This window comes from Xyrauchen texanus, chromosome 44 (genome assembly GCF_025860055.1).
Source record: "Xyrauchen texanus isolate HMW12.3.18 chromosome 44, RBS_HiC_50CHRs, whole genome shotgun sequence".
Taxonomy (NCBI): domain Eukaryota; kingdom Metazoa; phylum Chordata; class Actinopteri; order Cypriniformes; family Catostomidae; genus Xyrauchen; species Xyrauchen texanus.
In genome coordinates this window covers 24,985,011-25,005,097 of record NC_068319.1, presented here as the reverse complement: position 1 = coordinate 25,005,097, position 20,087 = coordinate 24,985,011, and the positions used below count along the sequence as shown (strand labels likewise).

The window sequence follows — 20,087 nt, the reverse complement described above, 5'->3', positions numbered from 1 at the left end:
CATGATGTCCCAGTCCAGCTCAACCTGCTTGACCTCTTCCATCAGCCGCATCAGACGTCGTTTGAAATTGGCTTGGAAACGTACATCATCCTCAAAGATCAGTGCCTTATCAAGCTGCATGTCTACCATCTATGAGTGATAAACAACATATTACCTTGACATGCTGGAAACAAAGTTTAATACATTTAGAAAGCTTTGTCTGAATTCATAAAAGTACAAGTCAAGTACAAATGTTTGCTAACTCAAAATCAGTTTTTATGGCTTCATGAACACTTGTGTCAGTTCTTGAAGCCTTGATCTACATATCTGCATCCGAATATACATACGTCCTTACTACATAGTATGCCAAAAACGGTATGCCAATAGAGTAGTATGTCCGGATCCTCAGTATTAATAAGAGTAAGCATGGATGACCTGCTATTTAAGGCAAGATTCATCTACTGGACACTCTTTTATCCCATAAAGCCACGGTGCTGTGGCGACATCATGTTCAATACACTAAATTTAAAACAACGGCTGAGAACCACGAGTCAGTAGCTCTTTTCAACTGTAAGTGCTCTATTGTGTACACCAACAAAGTTGTTCCTTGTGCTTAAATTGTGTGTGTCTAACAAAACTAGATTCGATTATTTCCGCAGTTGTTGTTATTATGTCATATATTCAGGTCACATGTCAATGCCCACTTCCCGGATAAAGTTTGTCCAGAATCTAGACTGGCCTAGAAGTGCATCCTTCATCAAAGGCAATTCCGATTGCAGGGATCTCGAGACGTGTTTTTCTGAGTTTCAAACTGCGTTTAACTTGACACAGCAACCTAAAAACGTTGCATTTATAACGTGATGTACCCAAAGTGAGATGCTTCAAAAGCATCCATCTGTCGCATGTATACATTGACGCATCTTTAGAAAAGACCTTATAATAAATTTAAAAAAATTCAACTGCAAAATGGATTGCTGTGGGCTGTAGGCAAATGCTTTTCAATAATATGGAAACAATATATTGCCTTATAAAGCCAATAAGTGTATTGTCTTATCAATGCTTTAAGACCTATTCACACCAAACCGTGCAAATGTACAAATGTACTGCCGAATGAGCTTTTAAATTGGAACAATGGATTCCCATGGCGCTATTCACACCGGGTCCGGCAACAATCCAAATGTTTACAGAAAGCGGTCCAAATTAGTTTTTTCACACTGTGATGAAAACTCACTGACCAATGATCTAAGAGCTTTTTGTCATTTTTCCAGAGTTGCTGCTGCTGCTCAATCCATTGCGTTGGTGGCGCTAATCAACTGGAAAACACACTTTTACTCGTCTCTTATGGGGCTTTTCCACTGCATGGTACAACTCGACTCAGCTCGCTTTTTGGGGGTTTTCCACTGTGGATAGTACCTGGTACCTGATATTTTTAATTGTACCATCTCGGTCGAGGTTCCAAGCGAGCCGAACCGTTATTAAATGTGACGTCAAAATCCTGCAGATCACGGATTGGTCAGGAAGAATCGTAACTACCAGCGTCACTGGATTTCTGACATGCTACATCAACCCGCTAGTTTTAAAGTTTTAGTAACAGCGATAGCAGAATAATTTCTTCACGCCACTTTCAAATTGTGAAAAAAGAAATGTGTGTGCACAAAACCACGCCATGGTCAATAAACGAGGTGCAGACGGTCCACTCGTTAGCGATGAGCGAAACGAAAAACACAGGCCGCACAGAGCTACCACCGGAACTAACAACAGTGTAGGGAAAAGTAAAAAAAAATTAATAAAGTGACTACAGAACCATCAAGGAAAAGTGGAAATGGGAGGGAGAGTGCCCTGGACTCAGACACGATGGAGGATGGTATGTTTTGTTAAGTTAACTCTATACTCCGCTTGAAAGCTTCACTTTATTTATTTGACAAGCTACTGGAAGCTTCTAAAACAACCAGACCAATTTAACTGTTACACTTGTGTAAAATCAGAATGCAACAACTTCTTTATACAGCACAATAAGCTAGTAGCTAACAGCTAGCGATCGTGTTATTGTTTTGGTCAGTTTATTGTCGTGTTTAAGGTGATGTCACGGCAGTGGAGGCGGCGCAACTCTGACGATCAGCCAATAATCCCACCCACGTTCATGTGGTACTAAACTGCAGCGGAAAAGCAAGCTCCGAAAAGTAAAGCGAGTAGAGTTGAGGTGAGTCGAACCGTAACGTTCAGTGGAAAAGTGCCAATACACAAAAACTTTTAATTCAATGAAAATATGCAGTAAAAAAATTATATAGAAGCTGTAAACACCTTCTTTCTTTTCTAGAATATTTATGTAATGTGCTGATGATACCTCATATTATATAATAAATAGTGTTTTTTCTTAATGTACATTTAATATGTATATTACCAGTGTTGGGAGGGTTACTTTTGAAATGTATTCCACTACAGATTACAGAATACGTGCTGTAAAATGTCATTTGTAACATATTCTGTTAGATTACTCAAGGTCAGTAATGTATTCTAAGTACTTTGGATTACTTCTTCAGCACTGGTAGATTTTTTCACTTGTTTTGAATATAAAAACTCTGCCAGTACAGAAAGACAAAACAAGATAAATCAAACTGATCTTGTTTTAAGGATTTTTAGATATTTTTACAGGAAAACAACACAAAAATTCTTATCAAGAATATGATTTTTGCCCTAATCTCAAAGGTCTTACTAGAAAAAAAGAAATTATGATCCAATGTGAATTTTCTTGATAAAAAAATATGATCATGTCTGGTAACATGTGCATGTAAAATTGCTAGAAATAGCATTTTAGCATAACACAATTTACACAAGGTTTATTTCTATTTCTTCTGCTCCAAACTTACTAAATACTAACTCCTCTGTTTGCTGGTATGAATGTAACACATCATAAGAACGTGTTTCACCGCTGTTCAAATGCACTTTGGATCGCATCATTTCTATGTATGAATGTTTTCCATCTGAAAGGACTAAATATTAAATTAAACGGCAAAGCGAAGTGGTAGACAACACAATAACCAACAACCGTGGGGAGAAAGGGCAAGGTATAAATAGAGGAAATGAACAGTGCAGGTGAACCTAATATTCTGGTGATTGGGAACGAGTGTGAGAGCTAGAGGGGGCGGAGTGAACTTGGGAATTAGAGTTCGTTACAGTACTTCCCCCTCTACTGCGTTACGAGGAGCGCGACCTCTGGGAAGTGGTGCGGGACGATCGGGATGTTGGCGATGGTAATCAAGCTTTAGTGCTTGGTCCAAGACATCCTTCGAAGGTACCCACGACCACGACTGCTCCTCAGGTCCGTAGCCCTCCCAGTCTACCAGGTACTGCGACAGACCACCACGGCGTCTGGAGTCCAAAAAAGCCCGGACCGCATATGCGGGCTGACCTCATGAAAAACAGGGCAGATTTTGTAGCGGGGTGGCAGTAGTAATTTGTACGTTACAGGGTTAATTCTCTTTAAAATCTTATAGGGACCAAAGTAAATGGGGATCAGCTTTTTCGACGGGAGACGAAGACGGCTGTCTCGGGTCGATAACCACACTCGCTGGCCTGGATGGAATATAGGTGTGGGTCTGCGTCGGCGGTCAGCCTTGGATTTCTGTGTTGTAGACGGTCATGGGTGGCTCTCCAGACCTGGGTGCACTTCTGGGCCCAGATATCCACCACAGGAACATCACTCGGATTTGCCTCCCAAGGGAAAAGGGAGGTTGATACCCCAGGACGCATTGGAATGGGGTGAGGCGGGTCGAAGAGCTGACCAGGCTATTTTGGGCGTATTCGGCCCAAGGAAGGTAGGTGTGCCAGTTACCCTGGTTCTGAGCACAGTAGGCTCTCAGATATTTACCAATCTCTTGGTTGAGGCGCTCAGTCTGACCATTTGTTTGGGGGTGGTATCCCGAGGAGAAGTTTAGCTGGATGCTTAGTCTGTCACTGAAGGCTCGCAAGAATCGAGACGTGAATTGGGTCCCTCTATCTGAGGTCGGCCAGCTGGGTTGCATTGGGTAGTCCAGGTAGGGAAATCAAGCGGAACATCTTGGAAAACCTGTCAATCACCACTAGGATCTCCGTCTGACCGTCTGAAGGAGGTAAGTCGGTGATGAAGTCCATGGCGATATGGAACCACGGCCGATCGGGTATGGGCAACGGTTGGAGGAGTCCAGCGGGAAGGTGACGAGGAGTTTTGGACTGGGCACAGACTGGATAGGAAAGGACATAGTCTTGGATGTCGTCCTTAAGCGAGGGCCACCAAAATTTCTTTGTGAGCAGCTCAGTAGAACGGGTGATACCCGGAAGGCCGGAACAAAGGGAAGTATGGACCCACTGCATGAGCTGAGGGTGAATAACGGTAGGTACATACATCTTGTTGGGGGGGGGGTTGAGGAGGCGCTGGTTCGTTACCTTGAGCCCGCAGGATGGCCTCCGTCAATTCCCACCTAACGGGGGCTACAATGCACGATGTGGGGAGAATAGTCTCTGGCTCCGAAGGTTTAGAGCTATCGCTGAAAAGTCTGGAGAGAGCGTCAGCCTTGGTGTTCTTGGAGCCTGGGCGAAAGGTTACCGAAAAGTTAAAACGAGTGAAGAACATGGCCCACCTGGCCTGTCTGGGGTTCAACCTCTTGGCTGAACGAATGTACTCCAGGTTCTTGTGGTCGGTGAAGACCACGAAAGGGAACTTAGAACCCTCCAACCAATGACGCCATTCCTCTAAGGCTAGTTTAATGACTAGCAACTCTCTATTCCCGACGTCATAGTTCTGCTCAGGGAATGACAGTTTATGGGAGTAGAAGACACAAGGGTACAGTATAGTGGGAGTCCCGTGTCACTGCGAGAGTACCGCTCCCACCCCCACCTCAGAGGCGTCCACCTCCACCACGAAAGGGAGAGTGGGATCGGGCTGTTGGAGAACAGGGGAACTAGTAAAGGCGTCCTTGAGCGCTTGGAAGGCTTGTTGAGCAGGAGTGCTCCATGTGAGGGACCTCGGGTTGCCTCGTGTCAGCGCAGTGAGAGGTGCGGCAATCCTCCAGAAGTTTCGGATAAAGCGTCTGTAGTAGTTGGCGAAACCCAGAAACCGTTGGAGCTCCTTCAGCGTCCTAGGTTCCGGCCAGGACAGGACTGCAGCTACCTTGTTAGTTTCCATCCTCATCGTTCCTACGGACAAGACATAACCCAGAAAGGAGACGGAGGGACGATGAAAGGCACACTTCTCTGCCTTAACAAATAAATCGTGTTCTCGAAGTCTCTGCAGCACCCTCGAGACGTGGTTGGTGTGTTCCGACAGTGTAGAGGAGTGAATCAACAAATCATCGATGTAGATGACGAGGAATTGGTCCAACATGTCACGGAAGATCTCGTTCATAAAGGACTGAAACACCGAAGGAGAGTTAGCGAGGCCGTACGGCATAACTAAGTATTCGTAATGCCCCTGGTGGTGATGAACAGTTTTCCAGTCGTCCCCCTTACGAATGCGCACAAGGTTGTACGCGCTCCTGAGGTCAAGCTTAGTAAAAAACTTGGCTTTGCTGACTTGCTCAAGGGCTGGCTGGATAAGAGGCAAGGGATAGGCGAACTTTACCGTTACCTTATTTAAGGCACGGTAATCGATGCAGGGACGAAGCCCGCCATCCTTCTTGTCTACGAAGAAAAAACCCGACGCTACCGGGGAGGTGGACGGTCGAATTATGCCGAGACTGAGCGCCTCGTCGGTGTAATCCTCCATAGCCTTGGTTTCAGGCAGCGTTAAGGGGTATACTCTGCTCTTAGGGAGCGGGGATCCTGGAAGAAGATCGATGGATAACCTGGGTCCTTTCAAACACATCAGTATAAGAAGAATACTCGGAGGGAATGGAGACAGGAGATCTCACTTCGGGGCTCTCTACAGAGGTTGAGCAAACCGGTAGGTGAATACAGTGAGACAGACAATGGTTACTCCAGCTCAACAGCTCCCCCGTGCGCCAGGAAATGTGGGGGTCAAAACTACTGGGTCTCTAGGTGATCGAACAATAAAAACTGAATGATTTCCTTGTGGACCAAGCCAACTTGAAGGGACAATGGCATAGTTCTGTAGGAAATAAATCCCGATCCGAGAGGTGCTCCATCCAACGAATTGACTTTGAGAGGTGGTTCAACCGGACTAAGTGGGATACCAAGTCTTTGGGCCAAGCTATCGTCCAAAAAATTCCCCGCCGCCCCGGAATCAACTAGGGCTGGGGCAGAAAAGGAGACGTCGTTAAGGGTCAAAACCACAGGGAGGCAGACTTGTTTCTGGGTAATGTTAAGAATGACAGATGTTCTGACCTGGCTTCTGGAGAGAGAAGGCTGAGGGCAGGCCGGGCATGAGGTAATATGATGACCCGGTTTGCCACAGTACAGACAGAGACTCTGTGTCAAACGTCTAGTGCGCTCTGCAGGGGTAAATGGAGCGCGGCCAAGCTGCATAGGTTCAGGATTGGAAGAGCTTTCGAGAGGTGGGGGGTGAGATGAGTTGGAACCCACAGTACGCTCTTGGATTACCGAGGAACTTCTAAAAGCGCGATTGCGTAGGAGATTATCAACTGTAATGGAGAGTTGAATATAATTCTCCAGCGACAATGATTCTCCTCGACAGGCTAGCTCCATCTGCAGTTGACTACTCAAACCCAGGCGGTAGACAGTCAGAAGAGCGGGGTCGCTCCACCCGCTACCAGCGGCAAGGGTGCGGAAATCAAGGGCATAATCGGCTGCAGTGCGTGACGCCTGTTTAAGAAACACGAGGCGGCTGCCCACATCTCTACCAGCTGCAGGGTGATCAAATGCAATGGCAATCTGGTGACAAAATTTATCATAGGAAGCTAGAAGTGGGCTATCAGCTGTCCACAACGCGGTGGCCCATTGCCGCGCTTTGCCAGTGAGAAGTGAAATCAAAAAATGAATTCTCTCACTGTCAGAGTGTAAAAGGGGGTGATACTTCATGTAGACACTGCACTGCATTAAAAAACCCTGGCAAGTGTCAGAAGAGCCATCAAACCTCTCGGGAGGTTGAAAACTCACGGCGCTCGGAAATACGTTGGGAGCATCAGCGGGTTCAGGGACAGGCACAGGTGGAACAGGATTCAACTGATCAGAAAGAGCACGTACCGTCTGTAGTATCTCTTGGATCTGCTGCCCCTGGGTTGCAAGCGCTTGATCGTGTCTCCCAACAGTAGATCCTTGGGAAGAAATCACCGCACAAATCCGCTCTAGTGAGCCCTGAAGGTCTTCCGCGGAATCCATTGTGACAAAATTCTGTGGGGTTGGTTATTTTGTGACGCACACAAGACGAGATAGTCACAATGCTGGATAAAACTGCTTCATTCGCAGACAGGCAAAAGTACAAAGGGGCAAATCCAGACAAGCGTAGTTAGAGGGAAGCGTAAAGTCGAAGCCGGGAGATCAGAATAACAAAGACAAACACGAGAGTAGGTAAACTGGGGAAAGCTAGCAAAACACTAGAGTTGGCAAAGCGAAGTGGTAGACAAAACAATAACCAACAACCGTGGGGAGAAAGGGCAAGGTATAAATAGAGGAAATGAACAGTGCAGGTGAACCTAATATTCTGGTGATTGGGAACGAGTGTGAGAGCTAGAGGGGGCGGAGTGAACTTGGAACTTAGAGTTCGTTACATTATATCACTGTATCCAGGCATTATATTAAAATAAAAGTTAATTTTATATCATAAATAAATATAAAAAGGACATAAATGTATGCAAAAGTGCTCTTTACCTATCTATTTTTTATAAAAAAACACAAATTCTATATTCCTTAAAATGCAGTAAAAACATGGATGCATAATAAACATAATGAAACAGTTATAACAAATTAGTTAAATAAATGCATTAACAGCATTCAAAATATTAATCTTATGCATTGACAGCTGAATCAGGTCTGAGCAGTAACAACTAAATAAATCTGTTTGTAGAACAGCGCCACCTATTGTACAGGGTTTAAAAAAAAAAATTTATTCATTAAATTCTAGTTGTGAATAGACCATTGGTCGGCATATCGTCTCACAAATTCGCCATGAATTAGGTGTTAATAGGCCCTTACTCGTGCCACAATAATGTAATGCATTTAATTATCTGAATTATATTTATGATCCATCCATCCATCCATCCATCGTCAACCGCTTATCCTGTGTACAGGGTCGCGGGGATTATATTTATGATCTTTATTATATTTATAATCAATAAAATCATATATGAAATTATTGTTATTTGGGGGGCTTTAATGGCAATTATTTCTGTATGTGAATAATATCGAGAGAAAAAAATTAAACAGCTCTAATTTGACAGCACAATTAAAAACCTAAAAACTGTGCTATTTTTCATATATTATATATACAGTAAACGTGATTTAAGTGTCCAATATAATGTTTGGGGCCACAATAAGCTGGTAGAGTGTTTACTTAGCCACTGACCTCTTTCCAGATATAGTAGTGGCTCAGGAAGCAGCCCACCTCTCCCTTGGTCAGTGTGCGGCCAGAAAAGGGATCGTAGTAACCAGGTAAGAGATCAACGCCTAGAATCTTAATATCACTACTGTTCAGAGCTCTACAAAGGCATGACATTGAAAACATAAAATTATTGCTGTTATCATGATTATTTTCTACAATACAGTCTCAAAAAATTGTAAAATGAATATATCACACCAAGTGACTATTGCATGTCTACATTGGAACTTACGCCCCATCTACAGCATCCACTACTTTTGCATCAATCTCTAGTTCATACAGTGACCACAACATCCTATTCCTTCTGTCTGGACGCCTGCGCAGGTTTACCAAGTAAATCTGAGAAGCACACACACAATAACACATTTTAGTGTACTAAACATTGTTATTACTGTAGCTCAAACAGTGTGTACTCCAGTTTAACAGTGGAATTTAGGGTAATACATGTTGCACTCATCTTTACCTCATCAAAGTTCATGAGGTCTGGCTGTTTGGGAGGAACATGGACATGGCGAGAGACGTACATGGGTGGCCCATTGACTGCATGAAAGATTTTCTCAATTAAATCAATCCATCACATTGATTCCATCTGATTAAGGAGCTAATCCCTAATTAACACAAGCTTAGAACAATTCACATACAGTGGATTCCAAAAGTAAGAATTCACATAGTTATCTGGGATTTTTGTCTTTTAAACCTGGAAATAAACAAAGTTTTAGGATTCTGGCCATTTTAAAACAAAGAACACTGTACTAACATTAAAAGAAATGGAATTAGAATTAGAAAATAAGAAAACTAAGAAATTCAGACCCCACCCCCTCCCCCAATTAAACCTTTTACTAACATTTTTATGCTGTTATTATTATGTGTACTAAAATGTGTGTGTTAAATTAGAGAGAAAAAAATACGAAAAGCATTTTAATTAGTGGTCTAGTGATTCTGAACCCCATTATGTTTATTCAGCATTTCAAAGCAAGACACTGGATCTCTCCATATCAAATAACCATTTTCAGATAAGGCCAGAATCAGTGTATCATTCGTTCATTTCATATTCAATTAGGAATTAAAATTTGGAAAAACAAAAAACTACTTGTTGTTTCATTATTCGTTTACAAAGCCAATATTAAAAAACTAATAATTAAGTTTTTCGTCATTTCGATTTAATGCTAAAGTTAAAAATAGGATACCGGAAAAATAACCATGAATCCGTGTATCTTCCGTGCATTTAATTTCTGTTTTGAAATGTAAAAAAAATACAGATAAAAAACAGGTGTCTTCTTTTTTCTTCAAAAGTAAAAAAAGTTCAAAAGATGAATTCTAGCCTTTTCTGTTTCTTTGTTTCTCATTCTCCCTTCTCAAAAGTAAAACTGAATAGAAGAAAAACTTAAATAAAAAAAAAATAATAATAATCATATTTTTAATTTACATAACTCTTCTCATCAACACTTCCTCAAGTCACCAGCAAGGGGAGTAAAGATATGAACACATCTTGGTTACTGTCATAACCTCTGTTCCCTGATGGAGGGACCGAGATATTGTGTCGATGTAGTGACACTAGGGGTCTCTCTTGAGAGCCTTGGTTACCTCTTTTCTTTGAGAAAAGGCCAATGAGAATTGGCAAACAGAATTTGCATGCCCCTCCCGGACATACGGGTATAAAAGGAGGGAAGAGTGCATCTGTTCAGACAGGTTGTGAGCTGAGGAGCCGAGAATACACAACGTCTCGTTCCCTCCATCATGGAACAGAGGTTACGACAGTAACCAAGACGTTCCCCTTATGTCTCTAACTCGACGTTGTGTCGATGTAGTGACACTAGGGGATCTAAAAACGCCACAACACTGAACCGTGTTATGTGGACTGCTGATGCAGGTACAAGCAAGCTGCTGCGTGCAAAAATCAGACTGCACGTAACCTTCCCCAACGCCCCAAAAGACGTTATGTAGTTCCCACATCCCTGAGGGAGACCACATCCTGCCCAGCAGGGGAGGTTAACATGTGGCAAAATACATCACATGGGCTTACCAGCCACATGTGGAGGTGGCGCGGTGGTAGGTCCTGCTTAGACGGTGAGGAGCTCTACAAACACAGCGACCGGGGCAGAGGGAACTTTGCCCAAGGGAGACGCAGGTCCGACGACAGGGGAGTAATCAGTACCTGTGGAGAACCTGTTCCAGTACAGGCAAGTTGGTGCCTGCAGTGGATCTGGCTGCGAACTCCTCCGCTGAATTCGGAGCCAGAGGGCTAGGGAGGAAGGACATCCAAGGTCCGTGACTTGTTGATTTGACTGGGGGAGTAGAGCACATGTCTTTTCCTCAGGAGAGGTGAAAGGCGCTATGCGTAAGCGATACACCTGGCCAGCTGTTCCATATTACCGAATTCTACGTGTTCGGACCTGAGAGAACACGGGACAAGACCGGCTCAACCCGGAGATTGTAAAATCTTGCGAAGGTATTGCCCAGCCCGCCGCTCTGCAGATGTATGCTAGAGAGGTGCAATTGGCCAATGCTCCTCGTAGAGTGTGCTGGAACATGCAAGGGGGCGGGCACGGCCTGGGTTTGGTAGGCCAACGCAATGGCGTCCACGATCCAGTGGGCAAGCCTCTGTTTGGAGACAGCGTTGAATCTCAAAAAGAATACAATGCGGGGTAAAGTTAGTTTTAGCTTCAATATTCTAACTAAAAAATCACAAAGAAAATCACTAAAATTTATGAAAACATTATTTTCACATTCCAAAGGTTGTAGTAAGTTTGCAGTGGTCAGACTGACTTACTACAGGTGAGATTTTTACAGTTAGTCAGTCTATCTTCTGGGAAGTTACTATAACCTTGGTATGTGAAACCAAGGACGCGAATTGCTCTGTTGAATTTGCAGGCCAGAAGGCTAGGGGGGAGAACATCCACTTAGTGGCTAACCTGGGATAGAAGGCGCACTGGGGCCGGACCGAACTCCAGGCAGGTGTCACTGACAGAGAATGCTTGCAGGTCCCACATTGAGAGACTAATGTGATCAGGAGGGGTGTCTTCAGGGAGAGGGCCTTGAGCTCAACTGAATCAAGCGGCTCGAAGGGGGGTCTCTAAAGGCCCGAGAGGACCACTGAGAGATACCAGGAGGGGAATAGGCTAGGCCAGGTAGTCTCTGGGCACTTTTCAGGAACCTGATAATCAAGCCGTGCTTACCTAGGGACTTGCCATCTACTGTGTCGTGGTTGGCTGCGATAGCAGCTACATACACCTTCAAGGTGGAGGGGGGACAGCCTAACCTCCAGCCTCTCCTGCAGGAATGAAAGCACTGACTGAACTGCGCACCTCTATGGGTCTTCGGCTCAGGAAGAACACCAATTTGCGAACAAGTGCCACTTTAGGGCGTAAAGTTGCCTGGTGGAGGGAGCTCTGGCTTGGTTGATCGTGTCTACGACTGCAGGTGGTAGGTCCACTAGATCTTCTGCATCCCTTCCAGGGGCCAGACCATGAGGTTGCAGAGGTCTGGGCGCCGGTGCCAGAGGGTGCCCCGTCCCTCAGAAAGAAGGTAAATAAATTCCTCAGGGGAATTTCCAGGGAGGTGCTGTCACGAGGAGCATAAGAGCCGAGAAACAGGGCCGGGTGGGCCAGTGAGGGGCCACAAGGATGACCTGTTCCTCATCCTCCCTGATCTTGCACAGCACCGGTGCAAGGTGGCTCACTGGGGGAAATGCGTACTTGCGCAGCCAGTGCCAGCGCGTCTGTCCCGAGAGGAGCTCCTGTCAGGGCGTACCAGAGCGGGCAGTTGTCTTGGGAGGCAAAGAGATCTATCTGTGCCTTGCCGAATTGGTCCCATATCAGCTGGACCACCTGGGGGTGGAGCCTCCACTCTCCACTGTGCGAAACCTGCCGCGACAGCGCGTCTGCCATCACATTGCGGTTGCCAGGGATGTGAGTGGCACGCAGCGACCTGAGTCGCGGCTGACTCCAAAGGAGGAGATGGCGGACGAGTTGTGATATATGACGAAAGGGCACGCCGCCTTGGCGGTTTATGTACGCTACCGTCGTGGTGCTCGCGTGCCGTTGTACACGGTGCCCCAACCCTGTCGAGAGGCATCTGTGGTCACCACGACACATCTGGACACCTACTGCAAGGGGACTCTGGTCCGCAGAAAGCAGAGGTCTGTCCAAGGGTTGAAAGTATGACGGCAGGAAGGGGTGATTAACACACGGTATATGCCGCGGCGCAATGCCCATCTCGGGACTCGATTCTGAAGTCAGTGCTGAAGCGGTCTCATATGCATCAACCCGAGCGGCGCGGCCGAGGATATGCCCCAGGAGCCTCTGGAATTGTTTTAGAGGAACCGCTATGCCGGGCTCGAAGAGAGCAACGCACCTGAGCACTGACTGACGCGAGGGGACAGGGACAAGCCAAAGGGGATGACCTTGTACTGACACGCCTGGCCATCGAACACGAACCATAAGAAGGGTCGGTGTCGAGGCAGAATGGAGATGTGGAAGTACGTGTCCTTCAGGTCTACCGCCGCAAACCAATCTAGCTGTCGAACGCAGGTAAGAATCTGTTTCTGCATGAGCATTTAAGGCCCGGATGAGAACTCGCAGGATGGGAGCAGGGCGAACTGAATTGCGTAGCCGAGTTGGATGGTCGACGGATTGGGAAGTGAAAGTCATTCATCCAAGCTCCTCGAGAGGGGCACTAACGGGACGATCGCTTTTGACATACCGGGCGGGGCTTCGCGGTTGGTAGGAACAGGTAATAGCAATGGCAACAGCAAAGTAGGCTGTGAAAAATATATCCTTATTTTTTACCCCTTTGATCTTTCTATCAAAATATTCACAAAAATCGAACGGGCGGGGGGGGGGGGGTGTTTTAGTACACCTGGGTGAGTAGTAGGGCTGAAACGATTAGTCGACATTGTCGACAACGTCGACAAAAAAAAAATGTCGACAAATATCTTTGTTGTCGAGTAGTCGTTTGATCTCACGTGACCTAATGTAAGGGTCTGCAATATCGTGATTTGACCGCTACGACGCTGTAGCGCTAGAGTGTAATGCAGCCCTTAAAATACTATTGCGGTAGAAGAAAACTGCAAAATATGCATAGACAGTAAATATGACGGAGTGCAAAAGAATCCGAGTTAGCAAGGTTTGGGAAAATTTCACAAAACTTACACCCAAAAATGCGGTTGTGTGCAATATATGCAAGGCAGAACTTGCCTTTCACGGGAGCACAACCTGCATGTTGGAGCATTTAAAGAGGAAACACCCCAGCACAAGAGAAGCTGGTGAGAGGTGAGTGTTCTCCAGCTGGAGCTAACTAACGTTAACTAACTTAATTGTACATCTCTTTATTAGAGAATGCAATACTACTAGTAATAATATCAACAATAATAATATAATTACAGTAATGTGATGATTTATTTAGCATAGAATAAAGCTTGATCGAGCTTAGGAGTCAGGGCTGTATTTATTATTGTAACACTATTAACTGTCACCGGTAGGTATTATAGTCTTATCACTTGCCTGTATTTTGTTCTATATTCATGAAGACTTAGAAAAGGAGATGTTAGACTTAGGAAGAATATCATGTCAGTTACTTTTTCATACTGTTAATTAAATGGTGAATGAAAATGTCTGTCAGCTCAAATGTCATGTAAAAAAATAAAACTATTCTATAATCTATACTTATAATAATTGTTTGCAGATTCATATTTTACCATTCTTTGTGAATTGTGTCCTGAACTAAATGTCCCTTTTTCCCGTTTTAGTTCTAAGAAAAGCAGTGGGCCTATTGATGACTTTTTTCTGAGGAGGAATTCTTGTACTCCTCAGCAAGCCACTGCTCTTACAGAGTCAATTCTAAACATGATTGTTAAAGACATGAGACCTCTTTCCCTGGTGGATGGAGAAGGCTTTCGTGAAATGGTTTCTACATTCAATCCTGGATATATCATTCCATCAAGAACCTACTTTACAAGATTAATGGAGCAAAAATATGAAAAAACCTGTCAAAAAGTAAATATACACTTAAAGCAAAATTGCAAATTCATGTTTCAGGAACAATCTATGATAACACTTTACAATAAGGTTCAATAGTTAATGTTGGTTAATGAACATGAACTAATAATGAACTGTACTTCTACATCATTTAGGCATTTAATGTTAACTTCAACTAATACATTTATTAACATAAATACACTGAACATGAAAAAAAATTAACCGCTGTATTTTCATTTATGTTAACAAAAATGAATAAATACAAATGTACTGTTCATATTAGTTAGTTATACATTAATGTTTACAGATGAAACCGTTACCTTAGTGTGAAGTGCTTCCAGATTTCAAACTAAACACCCAGTAAAGATGATGATGACTAAACAACAGTTAATGATGATGCGTTAAAATTAAAAAGTAAAATGTTCAACTAAAATAATCTGATGTTTTTTTTTTAAAGGTTAAGGAAACTATTCAGGAAGGAAGAAGCTTCATTGCACTGACCACTGACATCTGGACTAGCCTCGCAACAGAAGCATACCTAGGTGTCACATGACACTTTATAACTGAAGACTGGAAAATGACAAGTCTCACTCTTCCAACCATGCCTCTTGATGAACGACATACTGGTGTCAACATAGACACATGGCTTGAAGAGGTTGTCACAAAATTCAACATTTCCGTAGACAACATTAAAGCAGTTGTTCATGACAATGGATCAAATGTTGTGGCTGCACTGAAATTGCTGGCAGAGAAACATAAGTGGGTCTCCGTCTGCTGTACTGGACACACACTTCAGCTTATTGTGAACAATTCCCTTAAAGAGACCAGCATCGGCAAAGCTTTGGGAGCTGCAAGATCCTTGGTTGAACATTTTAGGAGAAGTGAACTGGCCAATACTAAGCTGAAAGAAAAGCAGCAACAGATGAACACACCAGAGCATAAGCTGATACAAGATGTCACAACCCGTGGAATAGCACCTACTTTATGGTGGAGCGACTGCTGGAGCAGCGCTGGCCCGCTACTGCCACGCTTCGGATCCTGAAGTGACACCAAGGGGCAAACATTACTTTGATTTGAAGCCTGATCAGTGGTCATTGCTTGAGGAGCTGACCCAGGGCCTACAGCCTTTTCAATGTGCCACTGAATTTCTTAGTGGCCAAGAGTACACAACATTGTCATGCCTTCCTCAGCTTGCAAAAGGCCTACAGAGGTCTGTGCAACAATCCCTGATCTTTGAAACTACTCCTGGAAAAGTGTTTTTAGCCAAAGCTTCTAAAGAGTTATCAGAAAGGTGGGGGGATATCAGCACTTTCTCCAAGGAGAAAGATAACACCATTCTTCTGTCAGCAGCCCTAGATCCAAGATTTAGAAAACTCAAGTTTATGCCTGCTGAACAAAGGATAGAGGTTAAAAGCACTGTTGAAGTCCTTGCTATTAAAGCAGGAAAAGAGTTCTGGAAATCTACAGAAGAAGGGGAGCTTCAGTGTCACGGTGTCACTGTTTCTAGGAGAGATGAAGAGTCAGTGCTAAAAAACCTCCTCCAGTCTGACACCGACAGCCTCAGTGAAGAGGAGGAGTCGCATGAGGAACAAAAAATTCAGATGGTGAGAAAGGAAGTACAAATGTACTTCTCAGAATCGCAAATAGCCAAACAAGAAGATCCTTTAGGTTGGTGGAAGGAAAATGAGGGATGTTACCCTAACCTATCAAAGCTGGCAAGATCTTTTCTTTGCATTCCTGCCACATCCACTCCCTCAGAACGGATCTTCTCTGCTGCAGGAAACATTTGCTCACAAAAAAGAGCAAGTTTGTCACGTGAGCATGTTGATATGCTGACCTTTCTTCATTTTAATTCAGCACTTATTTGAAAATCCAAAAAGGCCAGTGCAGAAAGGACATTGTTACTTACTGAATACTTGTTTTAGAAATGAAGCTCTTAATACTGCTGCCAAGAGATGTTTACATTCAAACATTTTTTTTTTGTCTGTAATGCAGCTGGTTCATTTATGTTTCTTTGTTTTTCAATTGAAAGAGAACAGAATATTTTAAAAAATGCTTAAAGCATTTGTGTGTGGTTTGAGTTGGACAGAAATCTGAAAAATGTAAGAGAATGACCTGTTTAGTTGGCTCAAAGTTCATTAAAACAAACATTTCAAAAGCTGAAGTGATTTTCTTTTTTAATATTATAGTTAGAATATGTATAACTCAGTTTTTTTAAGTAATTGAAAAAGCTGAATAATCGTTCCGAACTTACTGATTAGTCGGCGGAATAATCGGTGATTAGTCGATTAATCGCTCTAATAATCGTTAGATTAATCGATTATCAAAATAATCGTTTGTTGCAGCCCTAGTGAGTAGGAACATTAAATTGTTCAGCCAAGACTTCCTGTTTCACATAAGTATAAATATGAAGTAACACACAGGCCAAATTCTCTTTGTCATCCATCACAATGAGTAAGACCAAAGAACAAAGTTATGATGTGCAACAAAAGGTTGTTGAGCTTCACAAAATGGAAAGTGGCTATAAGAAAATATCTAAAGCATTGAAAATACCAAATTTCACCATTAGGGCTATAATTGTAAAAGAACAGTGTCAATCAACTGGAGATGTTACGAATCAGACTGCAAGAGGGCGTGTGTCTATATTGTCTCCACGCATGGTGTGGAGGATGTTTGAGTGGCCAAAAATTCAAAGGATCACAGCTGGAGAATTGCAGGAATTAGTTGGGTCTTGGAAAAGTCTCCAAAACTACAATCAGACGTCACCTATATCACCACAAGTTGTTTGGGAGGATTTCAAGAATAAAAGCTCTCTGTTCTCATCCAACAACAAACTCAAGCATCTTCAGTTTGCCAGACACTACTGGAAATTCAAATGGGACCGGGTTCTATAAATGAAACAAAAATAGAGCTTTTTGGTTGTAAACAGCAGAGATGAGTTTGGCGCACTCAGAGAGGTAGCCATATGGAAAAGTATGTCATGTCCACGGTTAAATATGGTGGTGCATCTTTAATGTTGTGGGGCTGTTTTTATGCCAGAGGTCCTGGACATCTTGTTCGGATACATGGCATCATGGACTCTATCAAATACCAACAGATAAAAAAATTAAAACCTGACTGCCTCTGCCAGAAAGCTTACAATGGGCTGTGGTTGGATATTCCAGCAGGACAATTAGGGCTGGGCGATATGGCAAAAAATATTATCACGATATTCTTTTTCATATCAATCGATATCGATATTTCTCACGATATTGAATCACATTTGCACATTGCACATTTTTTTGAATTTCCAAAATTCTGGAGGACAAAATCCTAAAAAGTCTAAATAGTCTTTACAAAACTGCAATGGGGCCCAGACACCACCAATGCAATGGTGTTTGAGGGATCTTATATGAAAATATTAAAATATTTTATAGTTTATCACTTGAGTGCAGTTGGATATTAATGTTATAAGATGATCTGTTCATTTTGAATCATAATGACAGTATATATATATATATTTTACAGATATCCAAGTATGGGGTCATTGAAGCCCTTGTGACTGAGGAATTATACTGTATGGGGGTTCAGGGGTATCTCCAAAGAGAAACTTTTGAAAATGTAAATGTCTGAATGGAACATTTTTCTATTTTCATTAACGTGAGAAAGACTAGGCTACAAACTAGTAATTGTTTTGTCTTTCATCCTTGTCAGAGTTGATGACATCTGAATAATTTCACAAAATTAGAACTGAAATCTGTTTGTTTATTATTAAAGGCTTGGAACATGCTGATTAATAAAACTACATATAGAAAGAAAAAAAGCTATGGTCTAAAGGCGCTCTGGAAACACGCACCTCATGTTTACGCACATGTGGGGTCCGGATCGCAGTGACCTGCATGGCGGGGGCAATAGCAAGTTCATACAGTCTGAGGCTGTGCTTCCACTGAAGCGGAAGAAATAAGCACAAAGCCACTCCCAACGCTAGGGAACCGCTTTCCCCGCGCTGCTGTCAATTTTACAATCAACCTCGCAAGCTTGACGCTTGGCTTCCATAGGAAGGAATTGAAAGTGCTCGCTCACATTTGTTCAGCAGGCGCCAGTGGAAACATACAACAAGAAAGCCAAACTGCTAGTGTTTTTAGCAACAAGCATGTCTAGATGTAGAACACAGGCTAAATATCGAAAATTACTCAAAAGCTTATCGTGGAGTTTTTATCGTGATAAATATTGATATTATTTTATCGCCCAGCCATAAGGACAATGATCCAAAACAAACATCAAACTCAACACAATAATGGTTCACTGACCACAAAAACAAGGTTCTGTCATGGCCATTCCAGTCCCTTGACCTAACCCCCATAGAAAACCTGTGTGGTGAACTGAAGAGGAGCATCCATCAGTGAGAACCTCTGAATTTGAAAGATCTGTAGAGATTCTGTATGGAGGAATGGTCTCTGATCACTTGCCAGGTGTTCTCCAACCTCATTATGCTTTATAAGAGAAGACTCAGAGCAGTTATCTTGGCAAAGGGAGGTTACACAAGGTATTGAATAAAAGGGTGCCAATAATTGTGCCACACATATACTTGACAAAAATATATATATTTTTTTTTATAAAACTTGTGTTGTGTTTGGAATTATTTTATATCTATTAGAGGATAGATTTTTGAGACATTTTTGAATGAATGATCAAAAGGATAAACAATAAGGACAGTTTTCACAGCCTTGTTTTTTGTCATATTTACCAAGGGTGCCAATATTTTTGGTGTGTGTGTGCGTGTGTGTGTGTGTGTGTGTTGTGCTTATCAATTGTTTCACATGGCAATGATTGTCCTAATGCTGAATTGTATGAAAATGAAAACCCGTCTGCATTTAGTGAACGGTATATGTAGGCACTGTGTCTGGCTACTTGATGAGCGAGATAGCTCAGCTGCATTAAACGTGCCAAGCTTTGGAGAATAAATGGTAAAGAATTTTATATTGAAATTAACTGAATTTATAAAAACAATTAAACAGCAGAGAACTTTTATTCTGTCTCACAGCATTGAGGAAGACGATGGTGCAGGTTGACCAATCAGAAGAAATGGGCATTTCAGCTCCACCCATATGTGCGAATCAAATATTCAAGCCATAATCAAATAATCAAAACGCACAGTGTCCCATAGCTATTTTTCCAATTTCCTATTTTTAACTTGAGAATTAAATTGAAATGATGAAAAACAAGTAAATATTTGTTGTTTAATATTGGTTTAAGAAATAATGAAATAACAAATCGTTTGCTTTTTTTTTTTCAGATTTTGAATTCCTAATTAAATATGAAATGAACGAATGATACAAGGATTGGCCAATACAAACAAGTTTGTTTCATTTGACTCATCAAATGTCAGTGTTACTCACTCAAAGATTCCAGATACAGTTGGACAAAATTGATTCGATCGTCCTCCACTGTCTGATGAGGCTTTGCAGGTATGTTCAGATACCCATAACGCTCTTTGTTGCACAGGTACATCTGAACCTCTGTTTAACCAAATAAATAATTTTAGATGAATAAAAAACATCTATCTCTATTCACACTTTCAGTTCTTTCTAATGCTCTTTGACTATCAATTCTCAAACAGTCAGCTGGACATTGAGAAGAATGTTTCCATCATTTCTTCTGAACTA

At 42.7% G+C, this 20,087-nt stretch overlaps 1 protein-coding gene and 1 long non-coding RNA gene across 2 annotated transcripts in view; one reads left to right on the top strand and one right to left on the bottom strand.

Moving 5' to 3' along the window:
- Nucleotides 1-20,087, bottom strand: part of LOC127636915 (probable inactive glycosyltransferase 25 family member 3) — a 36,240-nt gene that overhangs the window by 8,265 nt on the left and 7,888 nt on the right. The window contains exons 6-10 of the mRNA XM_052117716.1: nucleotides 19,821-19,940; nucleotides 8,931-9,007; nucleotides 8,700-8,806; nucleotides 8,435-8,567; nucleotides 2-129 (exon numbers count right to left, since the gene is read on the bottom strand). Coding sequence (XP_051973676.1) covers nucleotides 2-129; nucleotides 8,435-8,567; nucleotides 8,700-8,806; nucleotides 8,931-9,007; nucleotides 19,821-19,940 — 565 coding nt within the window. The remainder of the gene's footprint in view (nucleotide 1; nucleotides 130-8,434; nucleotides 8,568-8,699; nucleotides 8,807-8,930; nucleotides 9,008-19,820; nucleotides 19,941-20,087) is intronic.
- On the top strand, nucleotides 13,722-14,992 carry LOC127636925 (uncharacterized). Its single transcript, XR_007969650.1, has 3 exons — nucleotides 13,722-13,737; nucleotides 14,214-14,460; nucleotides 14,900-14,992. It is a non-coding gene; the product is annotated as an uncharacterized LOC127636925 (long non-coding RNA).